This window comes from Toxorhynchites rutilus, chromosome 2 (assembly GCF_029784135.1).
Source record: "Toxorhynchites rutilus septentrionalis strain SRP chromosome 2, ASM2978413v1, whole genome shotgun sequence".
Classification (NCBI taxonomy): domain Eukaryota; kingdom Metazoa; phylum Arthropoda; class Insecta; order Diptera; family Culicidae; genus Toxorhynchites; species Toxorhynchites rutilus.
Window position 1 is genome coordinate 75,583,660 of NC_073745.1, and position 25,837 is coordinate 75,609,496.

The 25,837-nt window shown below is 38.6% G+C and overlaps 1 protein-coding gene across 5 annotated transcripts; it reads left to right on the top strand.

The window, feature by feature from the left end:
• The first annotated feature begins 3,537 nt into the window (after positions 1–3,537).
• LOC129767984 (uncharacterized) lies at positions 3,538–25,723 on the top strand. 5 transcript variants are annotated; one of them, XM_055769320.1, is made up of 5 exons: positions 3,538–3,750; positions 15,527–15,803; positions 15,866–16,092; positions 24,266–24,376; positions 25,140–25,723. In XM_055769320.1, the coding sequence occupies exons 1-5, from the start codon at positions 3,618–3,620 to the stop codon at positions 25,190–25,192; spliced, it is 801 nt and encodes a 266-aa protein (XP_055625295.1). In that variant the 5' UTR covers positions 3,538–3,617; the 3' UTR covers positions 25,193–25,723. The 5 variants fall into 5 exon arrangements, with proteins under 5 accessions (XP_055625295.1, XP_055625296.1, XP_055625297.1 ...); XM_055769322.1 differs by having other exon boundaries at positions 3,608–4,040; XM_055769324.1 differs by lacking the exon at positions 3,538–3,750 and adding an exon at positions 14,859–15,224.
• The last annotated feature ends 114 nt before the right edge of the window (positions 25,724–25,837 follow it).

Sequence of the window (25,837 nt, forward strand, 5' to 3'; positions counted from 1 at the left end):
CGAAGCGTCCAATTTATGACGGGGAAAGAAAAACACACGATACGAATAACGCGAAAAACGAAAGAAAAACCAAACGACGATATCCAAGTTGGATTACCACTGGTGGGGTCCAATCTTAGATCGAAGCGCAACGAAAGCAAAGTGAACTGGATTGCTCAACAGTCCGATGCCGAATGAAAGTTTGCCTCAGCGAGATCCACTGTTTATACTCTAGGCAAGTATTCTTCTTCATTCTTCTACTTTCGCTTTGTTCACGGAGACTTTAAAACCTAAGATTTCCCCTCCGTTGTTCGTCGATAAGTTGCTCGTTATTGACAGCTCTGTTCGGGAAAGCACACAAATGGATAGAACAAATGTATGGGAAAATGGAAACGCTTAAAGTTTTCATGAATTTAAACCATTTACAAATCAGAGGATTCTAATGTATAGCATATTAAACAAATCTTACGGAATTTCAGATTCGTTTAGTATGTAAATCGGCAAAATCCGTTCACGGCAAAAATAGTTATTAACGTTAACTTTATTTCATAAAAACGTGACCTGTTTTCTGATTTGGCACCCTTAATGAAAGACGTAGTTCTACGTCAAAATTATAGTATGCAATCTAGTTTTTATGAAATAAAATTAACGTTAATAACTATTTTTGCCGCGAATAGATTCTGACGATTTACATACCATTTACAGATTCAAAAAAACTATTTATAAGCATCATAAAACACACGAATGACTTGCAAATGTAAATGTAGTATTTGTAATAGATAAATGAGTATTTTTGTCGTAGAACTACATCTTTTATTAAGCGTGCCAAATCAGAAAACAGATCACGTTGTTATGAAACAAAGTTAACGTTAATAACTATTTTTGCCGCGAACAGATTTTGACGATTTACATACCAAACGAATCGGAAATTCCCTAAGATTTGTTTTTATGCCATATATTACGACCCCCTGATGTGTAAATGGTTTAAATTAATGAAAAGTAGAAGCTTTCCCATTTTCCCATACATTTGTAATTTGTGAGCTTCCCTACCAATGCCGTCAATAACGAACAACTTATTGGCGATCAACGAAGGGGACTGATTTGAAGTATCCGTGAACAAAGAAGAGAAGTAGAAGACCCAAGGGGAATATTTGCATAGAGCATAAATATTGGATAATATAAATAGCGCCCTCACTATCGCTTGTTCTTCCTTGTTTTGCTTCATCACATGTCTTCGTCTCGGATTAAGCTGTGGGCGCGACCAAATTACTTACTCGCTGATGTCTCTGGCATTGTGATCATTACATCAAACTGGCGCCATTCCATTAAGGTTCTGAACTATACAATTGTGTGGGGAATCATCAAACTAGGCTATCATCGGCTCACCAAGAAAATAATTGTTCAGGATTTTTTTGTGTGTCTTTTGTGTGTCTTGGACACAACCTCCTAAAATTTTTTAATGCTAATAAATTATTTTTTTCTCTTCATTTTTGGAAAAAGTACAGATGAGTAAGATTTTTGACCTCTCTGGTACATATTTAAATGTGGTAACTACAGATGGGCAAACCGTTCATGAACTGTTGAACTGTTCAAAAGAACTAGTTCACCAGAAAGAGTGAACGAACGGTCGTTCTTTTTTACTGAGCAACAGTTCACATGAACTGCTTACCAAGTTCAGAACGAACTGCGTACGAAGACCGCTGGTTGAACTGTGTATACAGTTCAGTTCAGAACGAACTGTATGGTGAACGATGAACTATGTGTATGCAGTTCAGAACCAGTTCAGAACGAACTGTTTACGATGACCGCTGGCGGAACTATGTATATAGTTCAGAACGAACTGACCGCTGGCTGAACTGTGCATACAGTTCAGAACGAACTGCGTATGGTGATCGGTGTATGAGAGAAAGGCGAGCGAACGAGTGATAGACGAATGCTACTACAAGGTAAATAGTCGTCAAATTAACGAATGGAAACAAACGATAGCCCCATGAAATAATAAAAATAAGATGTCGTTTTAATAATAAAACGCAATATTTCAGGTTACGATGGTTCTTAAATTGGATTGTTCGATTTACGTTGAGGATAAACATTTCAGTAAGATATGCAAATCTACCTCACAAAAAGCGAAACAATTCAAACAGTATTTTTCAACAGTAAATAAAAATTTGTGTCGCTGATATGAAATGTTTTAATATTATATCATATTGTTCTCGATAATTTCGAGAAAGTCTTTTGCGTTTTGATACAGTTTTGCTATAGTTGTTATTGCAAAACATTGAAGGAAAGCAGCACAACGCTAATTTGTGCTGAAAATAATGAATCACGGTTCAAACTAAATCAAAATTTCAAATTCATAGTTTGATTTTCTATTCTGCTAAGATATTTTTAACAAAATTCGGACATATAATTATTGCTAACAAACAGAATTTTATGAATGAAAAGAACAGTCCTGCATAACATCTCACACTTTTTTATACATGCTTTGGCATATCCATCTAATGTACGAAAAAGTCAGTGAACTGCTCAAAAGAACAAGCACTTAAGTGAAAGGTTAGTTACATAACGGTCCATTAAAGTGAACCGTTTTGCCCATCTCTAGTGGCAACACTGGTTCTGTCATCTCGGTTTTGCGCACGAGACAAACCATATTGTATAAATGTCTTGCGCGACACAGAAACCAACCGAGCGCGTTAATGAAGTCAAAGAACTTTGGATCAGTCTTAGATACAAATAAAATAAGTAAAATGATGATGGCCCATCTCATACCCCTACAAAGGTTTGAACTGGCCGATTTATCTAATGGATAATATAACTGTCATTCAAATCACACAACTTGTTCATGATCAATGAAGCATCCAGAGCTCTGGGATTCATCTTCTGGATTTCGGACATCAACTGCCTTAAATCCCTCTGTTAATGAATAAAATAATCAAATAAACATGAAGAATTGTCTCAGGTTATGCTGGGCAGAGGCAAGCGTTAAAACTTATTTTCTCAATATAGGGGAATCGAATTGAGCGTTCTGAATGTTAAATGGTGGATTTAATAAAAACCATACCATTTTATCTTTTCGGTTTTCAACGGTTCTGTTACTCATTTTTCGTTATAATCATCAATATTTATTACCTTTGTCAAGGTTTCTAATTTTTAAAATTATTTTCCCCCGTGTTTTGTTCAATTTTCATTGAAACTTAACTATTGTCGAATAGTTAGAAATCGTTTAACCCCTTAGTGTATCGTTTAAAACGTCACACATCAACTGACTTCACTACTCTGTTGACCGTTCTAGCGCCCTATTTTATGCAAGTACACCACGAGTGAGACTCGATGCAATTCTCATAAACTGTTGAATAATTTATTAACTGAAATTGTTATTGTTTTCACTCAATTTTTTACTACAACACAGCGAAGTGACATATCCGCCCTTACCTGTACACATTACATGAGTTCATCTACACAAAACGCATGGCCGAAAATGAATTTTTACATTCATTTTCAACAGTGTGTGGTGAGTTTCGTACTCTCACTGCGTCGGGGTACCCAGATGTGGAAAAAAATCACACAGGTCAGTACCAATTGATAACCAGTGACGGAAAGCCCGGCGTGTGAACAAACGACAGTAGAAAATTCCATTAATGTTATTCAATATTTTGAAAAAAATTGATTTCAACTCCAGTGCCAAAAGTAGCTTACACATTCGACAAGGTTTGCGCTTATACCTAGACAGGCAGTCACCGCAAGCGAGCACATTTTATTCATTAGCCAAAGGTAATCTCTAGCTGGAAGGAACGAAAGTGCCAAACTTTGAATTAAGTGCGTTTCAAGCGCATATCTTGCAAACTACCTCAACGACAGGAAATAGATTTTTTACGGCTGACGGGTTACTAACAAACGCATCGCACCTCTAAAAACCATTAACTAATATTCGCCACTACTGTTCCGAATATTTCGTGCATCCGTTTGAGTGTATGTGCGTACAAACGTCCTAAATCACACACGAAGCAGTAGAAAAACATCGTCACTCACAATGCTAACACTAACCGTAATGATCTGCAGGGGTGAGTCCACATCCTGTTCATCTCCGTTGTCCCATCTACAGAATGGGTTTGGGAAAATCGCATTATTGAATATGTGTTTACAATGCGCATTCATTGATGTTTTTTTTCGTTTGTAGTTGGAATCATTTGACAGTTCACTGTATGTTGTGTTTCTCTCCCATCGCTAGGACGCGTTCGCGGAGTTTTGTTTTTGTTTGCATGTCTTTTGGTTCACATTCTGTAAAGCACGCTTCGCTGGTATTGCATATTATTACTCTTCCCGTAGTGATTATTTTTTTAGTTGTGCCTATGTCCAAAAATAAACGCAATCCGCACTCAACAACAGCAACTGATGGTAGTAAATTTGAGCGCGGGCGAGTGTAGCGATGTCCGATTTTTTAAATTAATCGTTCATCAACTAATCGAATAGTTTTCAGCTATTATTCGATACGATTAATTACACTGTGATCACACTGAGAGAAATAATTAGACTAATTCACTAGAATTTTTCTTGCCGTTATATAGTGATCCGCCTCTTATTGGACGGACCTGTAATGCGACACGAATAATTAGACATTTGATACTCTAATTGGGCATTTTTGTAAACAATATTTGTGCAAGTTTCTACAAAAAGATTAATGTTTAAAAGTGTTTTCATTCATTTTACTAGATTATGTATTTTGTACACTTTAATGATGGTATTGTTATTGTTTTATTGTTATTGTTTTCCACATTGTGTTATTTTTTTGATATTTCCAATTATAGGTTACAATCGCCTTTAATGTAATACTGAATGTTACCTCGGTATGTCCAATTAGAGGCGAATCACTGTAATTACCTGTATTTGAGAGGCTCAGAATACAAGGGGTGTATGTGACTTGATCGATTTCTCTTCGTCAACTTTTTCTTTGATTAATAACTCAACTGCAAAAAGGTTCCAATTTGAGTTTGCTATAGAATCTGATAGATGATGTACCTTCCACATTGTCAAATACAGCTGGAAATGAGTTTGCAGCTAAGTTATGACCAAAAGAGAGAGTCGATGTAGAAAAATCGATCAAATCACTTACACCCCTTTCATTCTAAGCCCCTCATCTATAATTATTTTTGTTACCAGTATTGCAGCGATTGCTTCAATTCTTTTCGTTTTACCAACGTGTTTTTTTTGTTTTTCTCCATCAGCTGTAAAAATTACAACAAGCTAACCATTGTGTAACAAAATCGGCCCGAAGAAATGTTAAATAATATTAAAATTTAAATATGACTTAAATTTAACTTTTCCGTATTAAACAATTATTAAAATTAAACAAATGTTTTTTTTTTCTAGAGCAGATTTGTTCAGTGATAAAAAAAATCTTATTTTATCGATTGAAACATTGAAAACAGAAACGCTTTTATTTTGTATACTATTTTATTCTGTATATTATTTATATTTATGATACACATCGAACAGTTCGCTGGAAAAAGGTTCGATTACAAGTTGAATTACTTGCGACACTGTTTAAAACCGCTTTTTCAAGCGATCTCGCACATTTGGGATATACAATAGTTCAGGAAAACCAAATCATTTCTAATTTAGAACCAGAGAACCAAACAAACGGTTCCATGCTTAATTATGATCTGCTCTTCTTTTGAAAACAAGTGTTCAGAAGATTTTTGAACATCGTTATCGGAAACGGATCATCTTCCGATACCAAAGCTGTCAGAGTCCTTCATTTCGTTTTATATGCCACTAAATTTGCGTAAGTTGATCATTTTTTTACAAAGTTATAATCAACTTCGCATGAATTATAACCAGTTTCTAATTCGTGGATCACATTTAGCTCTCAATCAGTTTCAATAATCTATTTGGCATAGTTTCATCCAAACTGCGACATATTGTGGTTTGTATCTCGTTGCACGCATAGGATACTCGATTAAGCTCTTCAAATAGCACCCATACTGCTTGTAAACTACATATACTATTCGTATGACTTCGGCCTCTGAGAAAATTTCTCCCAAATCATCAAACTTCCGCCTCCAAGGTTACGAGTCGAAGAACTACTTTACTCGTCCTTTCAGTGTGAAGCAATTCTATCGAGGTTGAATTTATTTTTGACGTGGGACTACGTCTAACCGGACTATATGGGGGGTAAAATGAAAACCTAAACACAGAACATGCAGGAAAAAATGAAAGATTCCGAATGCTTATAACTCGAACATTTCTTACTGGATCGGAAAGATGTTTGCATCAATTAATAGGGAATATTTTCGCTTCTATCGCAATTAATAAAATGTTATTTTTCATTAGATAAACAATTAAGTAACTGTAAAATGTTAAGCGTTACCTGAAGGCCCTAACTGCCACATTTTGATTGGCCCGATCTACGGCTTCCCTAACACAGCCATCAAAACCAAACAGCCTTGGAGAAATCGACATGGCCAATACATGAAAGTATGGGGATTTTTGTTCTCACCGAAATGTGTTCCCTAACACAGACTTCAAAACCAAGCAGCGTTGGAGAGATCGGCACTGCAAATACATGAAAGTCGGGGGTATTTTTGTTCCGACTGAAATGTGTTTCCCTAACACAGACTTCAAAACCAAGATGTCTGGGGAAATCGGCTCTGCAAATAAATACAAACTGCGAGTTCTTTTGTACTTGCTTGCCTTTGTGCAAACTAGAATATGTTTCCTTTACACGGGGGTACTTCTGCACTCGCATGGTTTTTGCATTCCGAAAAGTGTTTTTCTAGCACGGATTCCAATAGCGAGTACGAACACCACGCTGCCTTCATATCTTCTGCTCGTTGATTTCCTACGCATACCATTTGATGATTAGGCAAGATGTTGATAACCAATTGCTGCGATGACGCCTATGGATTAAACAATATGCGTTCGACGTACATGCCAAAATCGGAACTGAGTGCCTGAAGTTCATCAAATCAAGCAAATTCGCGGTTCGAGAAATACGTACACTTGAGAGATGCAAACTTCAGAAAGAAACGTATAATAAAATAATCGTTTGATAATTCTTCCGTTCACATATTTTGTCCTAGACATCATACTAAACGTAAAAGGACTGTCATTAAATTTACTTGTAACGAAGAACATAATCTATTACAATGCATGAATTGACCTTATATGGAATTATACAATATTTTTACTCACAAAGCAAATATATTGAATTCAATTGAATTCGGGAATTGTTTCATTCAATCAAAAATTGAATCAATACAAACAAATGATTGCGCTAAGCTAAGGTAGTCCCACGTCAACCTTGCGGGTATATTATAGATATGACTCACCCATTTTTATCATAGGAGATCACCCCTAAATCCGATGGGATTAGCTGTTTTCCGACAAGCATCTTGGGAGATAGAAAATTGATGGTTTGAGGAGATTCTCTTCAAAGATGCATTTATTATGACAAGAATGTCCAGAATCGAATTATCGTGCCATCAAACGCACATAGAAATACAGCCTACAAATTGAACAAAACATTTTATCCGAAAGATCCCCACGAGCACAAAGGATTCCGAAGACAGCAACAATTACTGCTCTTTTCTTTTTCTTGTCTAAGCTAAACTGTTGTATCAAAAAGGAGAGAATGAATCAAAAAAGTCACAGGAGGGTTGTGTCCGAGACACGACCGCATAGTTGACGTAGGATTCCGTTAGGTGATCTGTTGATTTTGGATATGTTTGAAGAATTGCCTCGTTAAACTCTTTGATAATGATTTGATGGCCCTGAAAAGGACCGTTTTGTTTGGTTGTTGGGTATTGTTTATTCACTCGACCAGTGTTTACCGAGTGATGATGACAGAAGGATGGTAAACAGTCTTTAGATGGTGCGTATCAGATAAAAGATACCGAAGTGAAACGAGATATGATGAAAACCGCCCTCTGTGATCCTAGACAAGATACCTCCTGTGATATGTATGGATGAAGTAAAGAAAAGAAAACTCACCAATATATAAGATAATATAAGATAATTACCAATACCGAACACAATTATCAATTTTTCTCATCAGTAAAAACATGTAGAGAAAACATGCTTGGAATGGAGAAAGTAATTTTCTTTTATAATTTTTACTTTCTAAGTGTTTATTCAACCCAACGCGAATTTTAATTGGACTAACAACACTTAATACTATATGTAGAGCATATGGGAAATCACATTTTCTACTATTTTTCATGCCGTAAAAACTTTCCTTGGGTGAAAATGAACACAACAAAACAGACAGCTTAAATCGAACGACCCGTTCTTGAACGGGAACACACCTTGGTTTTCATTTATGAGAATTGAAATAAATCGTTTCATATATCAAGTCATTTTTAACACAACTGCTACCATATACAATTTTACATTTACACTTGTGCTATATTTTTCACACGATCGGTTATTGATATGAAATTTCACGAAGCAATCAACATTAAAGTTCCAAATTTAAATTTTATTTGCTAAAATTAGTCGTATCACTCAACTTACTTTCAATACAAAAATGCCCCCGACTTGCATATTTTTGCAATGTCGATTTCCCCCAGGCAGCTTGGTTTTGACGTCTCTGTTAGTGAATACATTTCGGTGGGAACAATAGTTCCCCCTACATTCATGTATTTGCAAACCATTTCCCCCAGGCAGCTTGGTTTTGATGTCTCTGTTAGGGAACACATTTCGCTGGGAGCAAAAGCTCCCCCTTCTTTCATGTATTTGCAATGCCGACTTCCCCCAGGCTGCTTGGTTTTGATGTCTCTGTTGGGGAACCGCCGCATGTGTCGTCAATTTCGACCAATCAAAAGTGGGTATTTCCGTTAGGATAGGGGTTTCCAATTGTTCAATAATTAGTTTCATAACATATATTATTTTCTTCAATATAAAAAAAAAATTATGGAGTGCCGAAATCGATTGACGCAAAAATTTCATCAATCCATCATGAAATGACTGAGCAATAAGCGTTTGAAATTGGACAATTTTCACAATGTACTCGATTTTCGTTTTTCAATTTGTACCCCAATATGTTCCCGATAGACGTAATCCTACGCCAAAACGATTTCATTGAAAATATATTATTTAGCACTTCGATGTTTATTTAAAACTATATTTGACGTAACTTTTATCGATGTCTGGTCAACGAATATTCGTTTGATTAATCGAATACTTATAGACATTTCCTCGAATGAATCGGTTATTGCAATATGCCCTTACGAAAATTTTAGACATTTCTAGACGTGATATGATGGTTCCCTGTTAGTTGTTAGTAGAAAATGTAAAAATAAACAGTATTTTTGATCATAGTTTTATATAGTTTTTGTGGTAAGTGGAAAACAGTAAAATAAACTCTTTTGTTTCAAAGCAAATTGATAGTCCTGAGAAGGACTGGAATGGTTTAATGGGTTGTACGGAATCTGCTGCGTTCAGTCGGATGTAGCAGTTTAGTTTTGGGAGCGGTAGCTTTTACGGATTCGCTGATGCTTTCCTTGACTTTGGCGCCATCGGCTTCTGTGCGTCGATTTGCGAGGGTTTGATTGGCACCACCACGACGAGCTAAACGATGGATAGCGAGTTGCCGCATCTTATTGTTGATGTGAAGAGGAGCGCACCAGCAATGCACACTAGATTTAATTCGATGCTCTCCGCTGCTTCCTCTTCTTTGCTCCCTTTGCCGCACCGCATCCATCGTTGGTTGCCGATGGCTTCCTCTCCTTTGCCGCACCGTATGGTGTTGGATGATTTGTAGAGCGCTGCACACTAGAAGCCCAGATGTTTGCCGATCTGAGCGTTGAACGAGAATGAGAAATCCAAAAATGCTACCGTCCTTTTATATCAGTTGGTATGTGAGAAATAGGCGCCCCCCACTCGCTCGCCATGCAAATATTTGACTTATCGGGGGACGAAAGAAGCGAAGCAGGCGAAATAGAAATGACGTCAATTTCGACCAATCAGTACCGTTTGAATAGGGGTTGAGATTTTTCAATTGTTCGATAGTTAATTACATGATATAAATTATTTTATTCAAGGTGAAAAATTGTTATAGAGTGCCGCAATGTTTTGATGTAAAAATCTCATCAATCCGTCATGAAATGACTGAGCAATAAGCGTTTGAAATTGGACATTTTTCACGATGCGATCGATATTCGTTTTTCAATTTGTACCCCAATATGTTCCCGAAAGACGTAATCCTACGTCAAAAAAAAATAAATCATATTCAGTTTTTCACTACTATCTAAAAAACATTCTGAACTGAAAAGTCGGTGAAACAAAGTTATGAATGACAAAGCAGAAGTTAACTAACAAAAACAAAAGCTAGAAGTGGGTTATATATGTGATATAACTGCAAGGTGGACGTAGAACTACCGTTGGTTCAGCAATCAATAAGTGACAAGCATATAGTTCTTAGACATTTCATCTTCCGAATAAAGTGATTATCATACCACTTCGTTCAACTGGCAAAGAATTATTAACGCTCAAAGCAGGAATCGATTTCTGCTCGAAAATACCCAGCACAAATAATATCCCCCTCCCCGCCAATTAGATTCATCGATAAATTGTGGCATTCGCCAAAAAATGATATTATAACTTCTGCTTTCACCAAACAATATGCTTTCTTTGATATGGTGGGATAGTGATAGATTGATTTAAAATATACGAATTGCATCTGCATGATATTCATATATGAGGTCGATTAGATGAATTTTACAATAATGTGTGTCATAAAACCAATGCTCGTTACACCGAATCACGACATAATCCGTCGTATAAAAAACAGTAAGTGGGTTATATCTATGGTATAACCGCAAGGGTGACGTAGAACTATCGTTGATTTAGAGATCATTTGTTTGAAGTTGAATCTAAATCCATTCTGAATAAATGAATATTTGAGGGACTTCAAAAACGAGAGCGTTATGGTGGAGGCACAAGGTTTTATGCATCCAATATAGGATACAAAAAACCTTGTTCTGAAGAATAGTCTTCAAAAGCTTTCCTGCTAACTGCACTCGATTGACAAATCACAAAACCAAAGGTATTATATGGATATTTTATGGATAGAAAACATTAAAATAAACTCTTTCGCTTGAATGTAATTTTCAATTCCAAGGGGAACTGGCAGATTATTTTCCAGCAACGATTAGATATTTCCACATTTTCCTCGATACTGGAAGCCCACCAGTAGTTAATACTAACTCGATAACCACCTGTTAATAGCACTTGATTGAAAAATATTTGGTCAGTGTTACATGGATAGAAAACATTAAAATAAACTCTTTCACATGAATGTATTTTTAAATTCCCAGAGGAACTGGTAGATTATTTCCCAGCAATGATTAGATCTTTCCGGAACTTTCTCGATGCTGAATGGCATCCAAACGGAAAGAATTCCGCGCGTGTATGTGTCGATCCTTAGCCGTCCACCTCCTCCAGCACGTTAGGCAACGATGTTGTCTTGTCGATGTCCTCACGAAAAATGAATGCGTCTCACCACCATAATATCGCTTAAGTATGTTTTTTGTGTGTGATTGAATGGCCTTCTGGCCTAAGGTGCACAAACAGGCTCTTGGTGACACCGTTCATCCGCGCTTTCATGATAAACACGAAGAGCTTCACCACAACAGCGACAACATGCTCCAATCGCTGTTCAATTAGAACTGAGTGGATTTCCGAGCGGCGTTCGCTTATATACCGATTGGTGATTTCAATAGCCTGTTTTGAGAACAATTTTAAGGCTATTGAAACAAGTTTTTGGATCAAAAAGTAACAAGTATATAACGCGTTCACATTTTATCTTTCGAATGATGTGTTTATCATACCATTTCGTTCAGTTGTTTGGGAGCTATTAACGCTCAAAATCTCGGTCTCCGGCGTAACGCTCTCGTTTTTAAAACTTTGAACTTACCCCCAGCATAGAATTGAAAGACGTAGTCCTACGTCAAAACATACCGACCATAGCGTTTACTTGGTGGAATTAGCCTCTACATTGTAAATTGAACATATTCAAAACATCTCTGAAACAATTGAAATTGCAGAGGCCGCACTGACGTTTTTACGCTGAATTTTTGGATCGACCATTAGTCGACGATTATTCGTTCGCTTCGATTGGTTGCACAGTATTTCTAGATCAACATGTCAAAAGGGTCTATCTTCTTTGATCGATTCTCTTCACCGTCTTTCTCTTTCGACAACCACGGCCTTTCAGACAGATTTTGCTCCGGTTTTGCCATGTACTTTGATAAACGAGGTCCCCTTTCACACTCATTGTCGTCGAACACATCAGGAAATCTTGTCGCTGCTGAGTTATTAATGAAAGAGAATGTAGATGAAGAGAATCGATCAAAGAAGATAGACCCTTTTGACATGTTGATCTAGATTTGTTCGATTAACAATCGATTTTCCTAGAAAGTATTCGATAAATCGATTATTAACGGACATCACTAGGCGAGTGAACTCAGCTGCGTAGTGAAGGGTCGCCTCGATTACCGGCAAGCGTATTGGCGCCGGTCGGCGCTTGACCAAGATTGGTTTCAATTTGAGAAGTATTAATTACTTAAACGCCTTCGCCCGAAATTTGATCACCGACTGCGATGAATTGCAATCACTCGGAACTAAATGGGATTCCTCGCGCACTATTTTAGACTATTCCTCTGAAGTTCCGTACATTAATAGATTGCTAGTAGTTCTTATGAGTTGAATATTGTTCGAGGTCAGTTCCGGTATAAATACATTTGTTACTTTATGTAGTTCATAAATAAAACAGTTCTACACCTACACCTTGGTTGTTGAGTCGAATTCAACCTGAATTGAATACAAAACAGAATTTCCAAATTACGCATATGGGACAAAACTTGGTAACAATTCCCTTTGTAACCGCATGGTGGCGAAATGCACGCCACGATTTAGTTTTTTTTTCTTTGAACACGAGACTTGCGCATTTCGCTTGGCGCAGCTTGCGCACACTCGTGCCACTTGCTTCGTGCTAATTTTCACTTGGATCGAGTGTGAGATGTGGACATTTCGCGTGAACTTGCCAGTCACCCCGTAGCACTCACAGAAGCCGGTACCGGAGAGCCGGAACCTTCCAAACCCAGTGCTCTGAGGCGTTAGCAGCGTGGTCAAGTTTTCTCTTCAAATAGTGCATTCTGTGCGGAAAATCGCTGCCAGTCAACCTCGTCATTTGTGTCTTTGTTTACGCTTACGTTGGAATTTGTCCTGTTTTCGTCAACTTACGTTACGTGTGGGCTGAAGGACGATTCGACGACACGTCAGAGGGAGAGCGCGGGAGATAAATATTAATCATTCACCCGAGCTTGGGAGAAAGCGTAAATAAGGCTGTTTATTCCCCTAATAGCGAGTGATTGACGCTTTCTGTAAGGTAGATAATTTGCGTGTTTCGTTTTCTTCTCCTTCCGTGAGGCCACGGACATCCGTAATTGCCTCCTGCTTTTATTGCATGATTAGATGATTGAGTAGATTCATAAGTAGTGGTGAATAAAACTATGATCGATACGAACTATCTTCTAGATTAGCACCGTAATGCGTTTTTTGCGCTTCTTTCACTATATAAGTGACCGAAAACGTTAACCGAATGCATTCTTTTTTCTTACGGCGTTCCAATCGAAAGCATTTACCCATCTCTCAACCATGGTGAAGCAGGGTCCACGTCCACTGGTAACAAGTATATAACGCGTTCACATTTTATCTTTCGAATGATGTGTTTATCATACCATTTCGTTCAGTTGTTTGGGAGCTATTAACGCTCAAAATCTCGGTCTCCGGCGTAACGCTCTCGTTTTTAAAACTTTGAACTTACCCCCAGCATAGAATTGAAAGACGTAGTCCTACGTCAAAACATACCGACCATAGCGTTTACTTGGTGGAATTAGCCTCTACATTGTAAATTGAACATATTCAAAACATCTCTGAAACAATTGAAATTGCAGAGGCCGCACTGACGTTTTTACGCTGAATTTTTGGATCGACGATTAGTCGACGATTATTCGTTCGCTTCGATTGGTTGCACAGTATTTCTAGATCAACATGTCAAAAGGGTCTATCTTCTTTGATCGATTCTCTTCACCGTCTTTCTCTTTCGACAACCACGGCCTTTCAGACAGATTTTGCTCCGGTTTTGCCATGTACTTTGATAAACGAGGTCCCCTTTCACACTCATTGTCGTCGAACACATCAGGAAATCTTGTCGCTGCTGAGTTATTAATGAAAGAGAATGTAGATGAAGAGAATCGATCAAAGAAGATAGACCCTTTTGACATGTTGATCTAGATTTGTTCGATTAACAATCGATTTTCCTAGAAAGTATTCGATAAATCGATTATTAACGGACATCACTAGGCGAGTGAACTCAGCTGCGTAGTGAAGGGTCGCCTCGATTACCGGCAAGCGTATTGGCGCCGGTCGGCGCTTGACCAAGATTGGTTTCAATTTGAGAAGTATTAATTACTTAAACGCCTTCGCCCGAAATTTGATCACCGACTGCGATGAATTGCAATCACTCGGAACTAAATGGGATTCCTCGCGCACTATTTTAGACTATTCCTCTGAAGTTCCGTACATTAATAGATTGCTAGTAGTTCTTATGAGTTGAATATTGTTCGAGGTCAGTTCCGGTATAAATGCATTTGTTACTTTATGTAGTTCATAAATAAAACAGTTCTACACCTACACCTTGGTTGTTGAGTCGAATTCAACCTGAATTGAATACAAAACAGAATTTCCAAATTACGCATATGGGACAAAACTTGGTAACAATTCCCTTTGTAACCGCATGGTGGCGAAATGCACGCCACGATTTAGTTTTTTTCTCTTTGAACACGAGACTTGCGCATTTCGCTTGGCGCAGCTTGCGCACACTCGTGCCACTTGCTTCGTGCTAATTTTCACTTGGATCGAGTGTGAGATGTGGACATTTCGCGTGAACTTGCCAGTCACCCCGTAGCACTCACAGAAGCCGGTACCGGAGAGCCGGAACCTTCCAAACCCAGTGCTCTGAGGCGTTAGCAGCGTGGTCAAGTTTTCTCTTCAAATAGTGCATTCTGTGCGGAAAATCGCTGCCAGTCAACCTCGTCATTTGTGTCTTTGTTTACGCTTACGTTGGAATTTGTCCTGTTTTCGTCAACTTACGTTACGTGTGGGCTGAAGGACGATTCGACGACACGTCAGAGGGAGAGCGCGGGAGATAAATATTAATCATTCACCCGAGCTTGGGAGAAAGCGTAAATAAGGCTGTTTATTCCCCTAATAGCGAGTGATTGACGCTTTCTGTAAGGTAGATAATTTGCGTGTTTCGTTTTCTTCTCCTTCCGTGAGGCCACGGACATCCGTAATTGCCTCCTGCTTTTATTGCATGATTAGATGATTGAGTAGATTCATAAGTAGTGGTGAATAAAACTATGATCGATACGAACTATCTTCTAGATTAGCACCGTAATGCGTTTTTTGCGCTTCTTTCACTATATAAGTGACCGAAAACGTTAACCGAATGCATTCTTTTTTCTTACGGCGTTCCAATCGAAAGCATTTACCCATCTCTCAACCATGGTGAAGCAGGGTCCACGTCCACTGGTAATTTGCGGCCCGTCGGGCTCCGGGAAGAGTACACTGCTAAAGAAGCTGTTCAAAGAATTTCCCGACACTTTTGGCTTCAGTGTATCGCACACGACCAGAAAACCGCGCCCAGGCGAGGTAAATGCGGTCCACTACCATTTTGTTTCGGTGGAGGAAATGCAGGCTGCCATCGAGAACGGAGAATTCATCGAAACGGCCGTTTTCAGTGGAAATATGTATGGCACAAGGTAAGGACCCAAAATAAAATCTCTGAGTACATGATTGTAAGTTGTAACGTTTCTGATTTTAGCAAAAAAGCAGTTGAAAATGTGCAACAGCATGGCAAAGTGTGTGTCCTGGATATCGAAATTGAGGGCGTGAAACAGGTTCGCCATTCGGATAGACTAAATCCACTATTGGTTTTCATCAATCCGCCCTCAATTGCTGAGCTTGAGCGTAGACTGCGCGGACGACAGACTGAGACCGAGGAGAGCTTACAGAAGAGACTCAACACGGCCAAGATTGAGATGGAATATGGTGAGTGAGAGATTATTTTGATTTGAATCAACTGGGAAGAAAACCGTTGCTACTTCCGTTTTATCGAATGTTGTCTATGCATTCGATCAATTTGTACATAACAAAATTTGATACCTAAGTATTCACCTTAGTGAAGCACACGACTGATGCGAACGAAGTTATCCAAAGTGGCTCTCTTGAAATTTTGTGAACTTCGTATGGAGGTATCACATTAAATAAACGGCTTAACACACACCTTTATCAAGCCCATCAACTTCATCAACTAAATAAACTCTAGGTTACATCCCGAAAGCATCTGGGCCATGTCATTGATCAACGGGAAGAACCAGATTTGCTTTTTGCTTCGGTCAACGCTAATCGAATTTAGTGCTTCCGTCAAAGAGTTCCTAGCTATTTATTTATTAGCTGACCCGGCAAACTTCGTCCCGCCAAAAATTTGTTTTTTGTTATCAATCATTTACGTTTTCGCACTAAGCGCAAGTTCATGAGTCCAATCGCAGAATTGTTCATTGATAGGTCTTCTAATCGACCCCGTTGAATTTACCTTTTACTATAAAATTCCTAGTACTTGTACCAAAACTCGTCATTATAATATCAGATTATTTTCAGACACAATTCTCGTTCAAGATTTTTCAACCACTTTCAAATAACATGTTTCTCCGTTACATGGAATTAATGTTTGATACAGAAAATATGATAGAATAAAGACAGACCCCTCCCCGCTTTTTCCCTTAGAGAGGGGGGGAGGAGAGTCCATTCACCATAGAAACGTGCCCCCTAAAATCTTCACATGCCAAATTTGGCTCCATTTGCTTGATTAGTTTTCGAGTTATGTAGAAATTTGTTTTTCATTTGTATGACAGCCCAACCTAAGAGAGGGGGAGGAGTTTCTAATCACCATAGAAACATTTATTACATCCTAAAACCTCCACATGCCAATTTTGGTTTCGTTTGCTTGATTAGTTCTCGAGTTATGCAAAGAAATGTGTTTCATTTGTATGGGAACACCCCCCCCCCAATGAGTGTCGAACCACCTTAGAAATGTTTCTTTCCCATAAAACCTCCACACGCCAAATTTAGTTCCGTTTGCTTGATTAGTTCTTGAATTATGCGGAAATGTATGCGTCATTTGTATGGCAGTCCCCCTCCCCCTTAGAGAGACGGGAGAAGTGTCTATTTACCATAGAAACGTTTTGTGTCCCGTAAAACCTTCGCATGCCAAATTTGGCATTTTCTTGATTAGTTTTCGAGTTATGCAGAAATTTCATTTGTATGGCAGCTCCTCCTTAGAGAGAGGGGAGGAGTATCTAACCACCATAGAATCATCTATGGCACCCTAAAACCTCCACCAGTCAAATTTCGTTTCATTTACTTGATTAGCTCTCGAGTAATACAAACATTTGTGTTCCATTTGCATGGCAGCCCCCCCATAAGAGAGGGAGGAGGAGTATCTAACCACCGTAAAAACATTTATTGCACCCTAAAACCTTCACATGCCGAATTTGGTTTCGTTTGCTTGATTAATTCTCGAATAATGCAGAAATTTGTGTTTCATTTGTATGATTATGATTCATTTGTTGCTAGGAATTATCGTAACAACATAAAAGGAAAGTTTATTCTATTTTGCAACTATCACGTATATTTCATTGAATTTCATTCAGTTTGTATGTACAAAAAATTACAATGTAAACAATTTTACGTTACCCAAAGCAGGAACAGAGAATATCTGTGCAGTTATGTTACAGTTCGGCTGAAAAGTTCTTAAGGATGGCGCCTCTTGCAAAAATCTATTTGACTATCACAAAGCACCATCTTTCAATGGATACGTTTGACAGCAAAGCGTCAATAAATTTGACAGCAATCGGTCGATTAGTTAGCAGACTTAGCAGACGATTAGCAGACTTGTAGAGAATGCTCGCTTGCAAGAAATTTAAGACCGATGAAGAAGTGATTACCGAAACTAAGGCCTATTTTGGAAAAACCGAAAAAGCACTATAAAAATTGAAACGTTTGGGCGTCACTAAAATTAGGGTCTCTATTAAGAGGATAACTGACAACACACACAACGCGGCGCTTCGCGCTCATTTTGACAGCGCAACTGTCAACCGCTTGGCGAGAACAAAATAGTTGTCAAGCGGAGAAAATGAAAAGATTCATTCGGAAAAGTGATTTGGTACCGTGCAGTCGGTGCTGTTCGCGGGTGCAAGTTTTTTCTCTGATTTGCCTCATTGTGTGAGGCCGGTCACTAACGTGGCCATTTTGGAAGCCGTACCACAGTTTGAGTGTGCCGCAGTTTGCTGGCGGAGTTTATCTTCTCCGCTGAAGGACCGGAATTCCCCGGAATCGAGCCCCGAAGCTCGCCTCCTCAGGACAGAATCGCCTCGGGATCGAACGACGTGCTCTCCCTAGGAAATCGCAGCGGGATCGAGCAACGTGCTCTCCTCAGGAAGTCGGATAGCGGGATCGAGCGACGTGCTCTCCCCAGGAACACGGACGCGGTATTGGGTCGGCAGATGACTGATGAGCGCGTATGAGTGCGTGTGTGTGCGCAACAAAATAAGGGGACCCCTAAAATTGAACAAAATGGTATCGAAAAGTGGCAAGATCGCTATAATCGCTGTATCGCTCTCGAAGGCAATTATGTTGAATAATAAAATTGAATTTTGCAAAAAAGACGGGTGGGTAATGTCGGGGACATAACCGGAGTGACGTAGGACTATACAAAGGGGACAGCTTTTGTTAAATATATATTTTAAATATATTGTTTTATTTTCTTCTCCTACGTGAATACCTACTTATCTACCTGAAAAATGGATTAGTTTACTTTTTACTCTTTATGAATATGTTGATGGTTCTGAAAAGAACCTTTGGTGTTGTGTTTTTGTTATCACTCGATATTCCCATCTTGTTCGGTTAAACCTTTCTGTTTAGCTATTGCGTTTGCCACTCGCCACAGCTTTCACAGTTGGAAAATTTCTTCCCATCCAGCTTGTGACATGTTGTTCAGTAAATTACATTTAATGCGACGTGCCGGAGAAACACTCAGTGTCGCATTGGAGGCGATTTTAACCTGTAATTGAACATTTCCGATGACAGTGGTACAGTGTCGACTTTCAATGTGGGGTTATAATTTGGATCCCGAACTCTATGTTTACAAAAATGTCGCATTCCAGATCCATCCAATTAGCTAAATGTCGAGCTGATTATAAATTACTATACTTTCAAGCTAGAAGCAAATTAAGAATTGGTGAAAATTGAATAATTCTTAATTTGCTTCTAGTCCCCAACCATCAATAAGCTCAGCACAACTGCCAAATTCTCATACTCATCATATCTTGGCAAACAAATTATGAAAAAATCAATTTGTGTTTTATTATAATTTTGGATATTGTTTTAGAAAGCATTAAACTGTATTTCGTAAACTCTTTTTTGTAAGGTTTAATGGCCCTGAATAGCGCCGTGGTTTATGGTGGCTGCTTTTGTCACCAAAGCAGTCTGTATAGACAAACTTTTTCCTTCTTCTACCTTCTGCCGTTTTGCGATTGCGTTTGTTACTCGCTGAAACTAATTGTTGCCTTGATGAGCGCCGAACCGGAGCTGCTCTGTTCTTGATGCGGGTTTTCTGATTGTCGTGAGCAGCTTTGCAAGCTAACTCGAGCACTCCGACAGCCGAAACTCTATAATCGCTGTTAGGTTTACTGGTGCTCCGGCACCAATCCGTTCGGCCTAGTTACCCTTGCGGAGCAATCAGTGAATGCGACCAACAGGAAACTGGAGACCTGCACGGTTCGAGTGAGACTTTGCCTTTCCCTTAACTTGTCCTCCTTTCTTACGTCCACGATGCCGATGCCGTACAACCACACGGGTATACGGTTTGAAAGAAAATAAGATATTTTGTTGGGGTCCGCGTGTTTTATACTCTAGCGGTACACACTCACAGGATAGAGACAAATAGGCAGACTCAGCCAAAGGGGCGAGTCCAACGAGACGAACGAATGAGCGTTAAAAGGGAGCGATGGCAAAAAAATACATACAAATACAAAAATACGATTTGTTCGCTCGTTGGATTCACATGCAGGCTGAAAAGGGTCCTTTTCAGGATCACAAAATTATCTTTAATCTAAAGAGTTTATTGTTTTGTTATCACTCGATATCCCCATCTTGTTCGGCTAAACCTTTCTGTTTAGCGATTGCGTTTGCCACTCGCCACAGCTTTCACAGTTGGAAAAGTTCTTCCCATCCAGCTTGTGACATATTGTACAGTAAATTACATTCAATGGCACGTCGCATTACCACCACTCAGTGTCGGATTGGAGGTAATTTTAACCTGTAATTGAACATTTGCGATGACAGTGGTACAGTGTCGACTTTCAATGTGGGGTCATAAGTTGGACCCCGAACTCTATGTTTACAAAAATGTCCAACTAAATATGTCGCATTACAGGTCCGTCCAATTAGCTAAATGTCGAGATAAGTGTAAATTACTGTACTTTTAATCTAGAAACAATTTAAGAATTGGTGAAAATCAATAAGCTCAGAACAACTGCCAAATTCACATACTCATCAGATCCTGGCAAACAAATTATGAAAAAATCAATTTGTGTTTTATTATTATTTTGGATAATGTTTTAGAAAGCATTGAACTGTATTTCCTAAACTCTTTTTTGGAAGGTTTAATGGCCCTGAAAAGCGCCTTGTTTTATGGAATGGTTCCAATTTAGAAAACTTAGTACTCGTGGTTTTAAGAAAAACCATTTCGAACGCCCTCGATGCCGCCTTGTTCTGGTTTTGCCACCAAAGCAGATTGTATAAAGAACAAACTTTTTTCTTCCGCTACCTGCTGTCGTTTTGCGATTGCGTTTGCCACTCGCTGCAACTGCCTGTTGTTGTCTTGATGTCCACCGAACCGAATGTGGTCTGTTCTGAATGCGAGTTTTCTTATCGTCGCGAGCAGCTTTTCCACTTCGGCGGCCGAAACTATATAACGCCGGCTAGGTGGACTGATGCACTGATACTAACGCGCTCGGCCTAGCTACCCTTGCGGGGAACTCCAGATCAACACGGTTCGAGCGGGATTTTGCCTTTCCCTTCACTTTTCCTCCTTTACCATGACCAGACATGGCTGCTTGGGTTTGTTTGTTGATGTGTTGTGATGCGAACCGATGTGGTGTACGGTTTGAATGAGAATGATCGTTACGGCAGCGGCTGGCTCGAGAATTACGCATGTGTGAGACTGCGACCAATGTTTCTTTCTTTTTTTCCTTTTTCCTTTCCAATCGTGCTTCATTCTATTTCGCTGCTGCTCTGGTTGCCCGTTTTGGTCGGTACGATTTGAGTAGCACAAAATGGACCAATCAAAAACGGGCACATAGTGCATTGACAATGCTTGATATTTCACAATTATTCAATTATTTATCTCAAGAAAAATGAAATGTTATTCGTTATGATAGATGCGTAGATATATTTCCTATCAATTGATGCAAAAACCTTTGCGATCTATTGAGAAATGCTCAAGTTATAAGCGTTTCAAATCTTGCATTTTTTCCTACTTGTTCAGTGCCTAGATTTCCATTTCACCCCCTATATCTTCCGGTTAGACGTAGTCCTACATCAAAAAAAAATAGTTATACTGTGTTACCTTATAAACTTTTCAGCCGAACGGTTACCCACGAATGGCATCGATAGCATTGGTTCCATCCATCGCAGTTCGTAGAGGAACTGAATTAAATCGCTTGTTTGAGAAACCCCATAAACGTCATTTTAATCAAAATTGACTTTTTGGCAGATTTTGAGTCCTTAAGGGTACCAACATCTACTATCAAAATTTCAGAAGAAGTCAGAAGAAAAATTTTCAAATATTCGTTTGTTTGTCCATGGTTCTAAAGTACAAAGAACACTAATCTGAGTAGCAGGCAAAGTCCCGTAGTACTTATCAAGTATTTTTCATATATTAGGTAACGCAAAAAGTAATTTAGAATATCCTCTATCTTCCTCCACAACGTATTTTTGTATTCTGTATGCATTAAGAGTAAAGCAAACAATCCATTTTATTCCACTCTTTATTCGCCCTCTCTTTCCTCCTTAAATGCAGAGCATAACCTTTGAACAGCCCCATTCTTACTTGGTATGAACATTATGAACATTTAAAGTACATAAAATTGAATTGAATCACTTCAAAACCGCTAAATACACCACTGATTTCTCGTTTGTTTAAGAAACCTCCTAAGTCCACCAACTTTGAAGCGTTATATTTCGAGCCTAGCCTGTTATATTGATGAAGTAGTGGTCCCAAATAATATGTTCCGCGTTGACGGCGGAATGGTGTCGATATCTGGATACGACATTAGTTTGTATGAGACCAACTATTCTCTATCAGATTAGTCAGCCCTAAGGCAGTTTTAAATTGCTAAAATTTGTATTAAAATTTTTTCTTGGCGTTATTTACCTACTAGAAGTACGTTGTTCTGACCCTAATTTAAACTATTTTGTATGAATTGTCAGATATTCTCACCAAAACTTACCATTATAATATAATTTTATCCTCAGACACAATTTTTGTATGATATTTTTCACGACTTGCAATCAAAAGTAATTTTCATTTACATAGAGTTCTAATTTAATTTGGGAAAAATAATTTTCATTCATAATTTTTATTTTGAAAGTGTGTTCATTTTCTCTGCAAACTCATATTGTCAAGCCTACTCCCCCATTTCGTAATACGAAGCTCAATGCCGTCAACGCGGTTAGCTTATAATGTTTTGTAATGTTGGCAGCGGAGAAGTATACATCGGGGGACAGGTCAGTTAAAAATACACTGATAACGAAAATAGATCATTGTCCTAAACACCTACTTTCCACACTCCTCCTCAATCATCGTGTGACTTCCTACTTTGTTGACAACATACACTTCAGAATCATGAATTTCGTTGCACCCAATGGTTTTATGAGTGCATCGGCCTCCATTAACTCGGTAGAACAATAGATCAAATTAACTTCATCACGTTCAACGAGTTCCTTGATAAAGCACTGCTTTGTATCAATATGCTTCGATCTTTTCGTAGTACGCTCCGCCTTCACAAAACTTATACAACTGTGTTGTTCTCGTAGATAGTCGTCGCTTCTGATAAAGTCTCTCCAAGGTCCTTCAATAAATGTCGCAGCCAAATCAACTCTTGGCAAGCTTCACTCAGGGCATTGTACTCAGCCTCCATAGATGATAAACGAATCCTGTTGTTAATCGTTGACTTGATAAGTCTCCCGCCTAATCCGCATCACAGTAACCGACAAGTGACCAACTATCTCCTGGATCATACATCAATCGGTAGTCCCTTTGAACCCTTATATTACTGGCCTCGAAAAAAGTTTTACTTTCATTACTTTCTAATGCTCGAGATAAGCGTAGCTGTTATCCTTAGTGGAGTGTTATCCTTAGTGGAGAATGTTTTGCTCCTGGCAAACGAAACCCAATCACATATAAAATTTTAGAACGACATTTACTTTCTTGGTGACTAAATAAACGAAATAAATTTTGTCTTTTAATCTCAATAACAGAGTTACATTGCTTCTTTATGGTCGAGATTAGCGCAAATGCCATCCTTGTTGGAGGCAGTTTTACGATTGACACGCGAACCATGGTTTAGCTTGATGTTTGGCGCACAACCATAACGCCTGCTTCGCCATACCATCAGTCCGATGCATTGACGCACCATCGAAGTCCTTATGATGACGAAAAACAAGCGATGTTAACTGCTTCGAATAAAGAAAAAGTCAGAATATTTGCCTCAGCAGATATCCATTATACATACCTAAGCGCAGGACGGCGCCAGTGGTTGTGTGGTTAGCGTAACAGCCTCACAATCCGATCGGCCTGGGTTCAATCCCAGCTGGCGTCGTTGGAATTTTCTGAGGCGAAAAATCTCTGGTTACGTCTTCCTTCGGAGGGGAAGTAAAAGAAGTTGGCCCGGCTCATGAGTTGTTGAGTCTGATAGGTAGGAACAGGTGGAGTCGCCTCCCTGATGTCGGTGATTGGCACTGAAGTGGCGGAAATAGGCCGACGAAAAATAAGCGAAGATAAAAAAAAAATACCTAAGCGCAAATATTCCTCTTCCGCTACATCGCTCTTTGTTTATATTTATTATCGACTGGTATTAACATTCTTAATTATCTATCTCAGGTAACACCCCGGGCAACTTTGACTTCGTCGTCCACAACATCAACCTGAAGGAGGCTTACGCCGAGCTGCGGGACTTCATCGTGCGCGAGCTGGAAACACAGCAAAACCAAGGTATCAACGTTTGTCTAAATCGTGTGATCCTGAATGAAGACTAAACCTCCTGTTTGAACCTGTTTTGTCGTAATTGAGTCACTCTTAACAAACCGGTCGGCTATCCGCAGACGGTGCAAATGAAGGCCAGAGAATGTGCCTCATCCCGGCGGTATCGAAACTAATCCTGTATTCCGCGTTCCAATTGCGAATCTAACCGGACTTATACGAAACACACTAACCTCAGCCCTTTGTTCAGTTTCTACGAACAACAAAGCATTTTTTTTATAAGTTTCACCTAAAATATCCACTTCGATCGTATTAGAGAAAAAAAAGTGTCGAAATTCAGCTCTCATTCGTAGAACCATTCTTGATATGGTGCTAATTTAGTTGGAAACCTGAAGTAGAATAGTGTGTCCTTTTTTGTACAACTTACAAGTCTTATAGCATTAGACAACGTTCGTATTTAAACGATAACGTTCCTTTCTTTACACACATGAAAGTACATTCCACCTGTTACAGATTCTGTTTATAAATTATCTAACAAACACGAAACGTGTTACGAAGTTTTAACCGAGAGTTTAACCAATGCAACACATGTTAAGATAACACCAAACGATAAAACACGCCTCCCGAAATCATTCCAGAATAATAAGCTTTAATTTGCATGACTCAGTGAGCATTTTTTCTATGCATTAAGTTTGTTTTTGATTTATCTATTTTTTCAGTTCTTCTATCTTACAATCATAATTATTCTTTTCTTTTTTTTTGTTAACTGCTACAGAGAACTTCTTCATATCATCGATAGTCAAAGGATACAAAAATTATGAAGATTAAACTGGTCTTTTATGTTCGTATAGCAATAACACCAATAATGCTTTTTGGATGAGAATCAAACCAGTTGTATTCAAATGCACAGAGAACAGTAAAAAGTAGACCGCGGAAAAGGAAAGATTTGCAGAACCCTGCTTTTACTACAGTTTTTGATTATAAGTTAGCAGTTTGTTTTTGTCTCCTTTCGTTAATGGAAATAAACATTACCTTCCACGTATGATTATTGGTACAAATTCAACCGAAGGGATGGCATAAGTATTAGAAATATAACAATTTTATATTGATTCTCACAAAACAGTCGCTAAAGGTTCGTCGTTACTTGTCAATCATCCGCTTTAATATCAATTTTGTACCATGCTATATATAGTTAAACACTGACAAAATAAATCTAGAAAAAGAATTTATAGGATACATTGATACATTAATCTTAAGAATGATAGATCATAGGTGCTCTATTCGTATGTATTGAATGTTAGGAGACATACTTTTGGTGGTATTTCAATAAATGTGTCTATGTGCTTTAAGAAAATAAAACGAGCGAAAGGAAAATAAGTTCATTTTCAAGATGATATCATCCCTGCTTCAAATCATCACAAACGTGGGAGATTAAACAACATGGGAGATCACTCCATCAATTTCCGGTCTGGT

Coding starts and splice junctions, on each gene's coding strand:
- LOC129767984 (XM_055769320.1), top strand. CDS start 3,618: ATGTTATTCAATATTTTGAAAAAAATTGATTTCAACTCCAGTGCCAAA. Junction 15,804..15,865: donor GGAAATATGTATGGCACAAG/GTAAGGACCCAA, acceptor TTCTGATTTTAG/CAAAAAAGCAGTTGAAAATG. Junction 16,093..24,265: donor CAAGATTGAGATGGAATATG/GTGAGTGAGAGA, acceptor TATCTATCTCAG/GTAACACCCCGGGCAACTTT.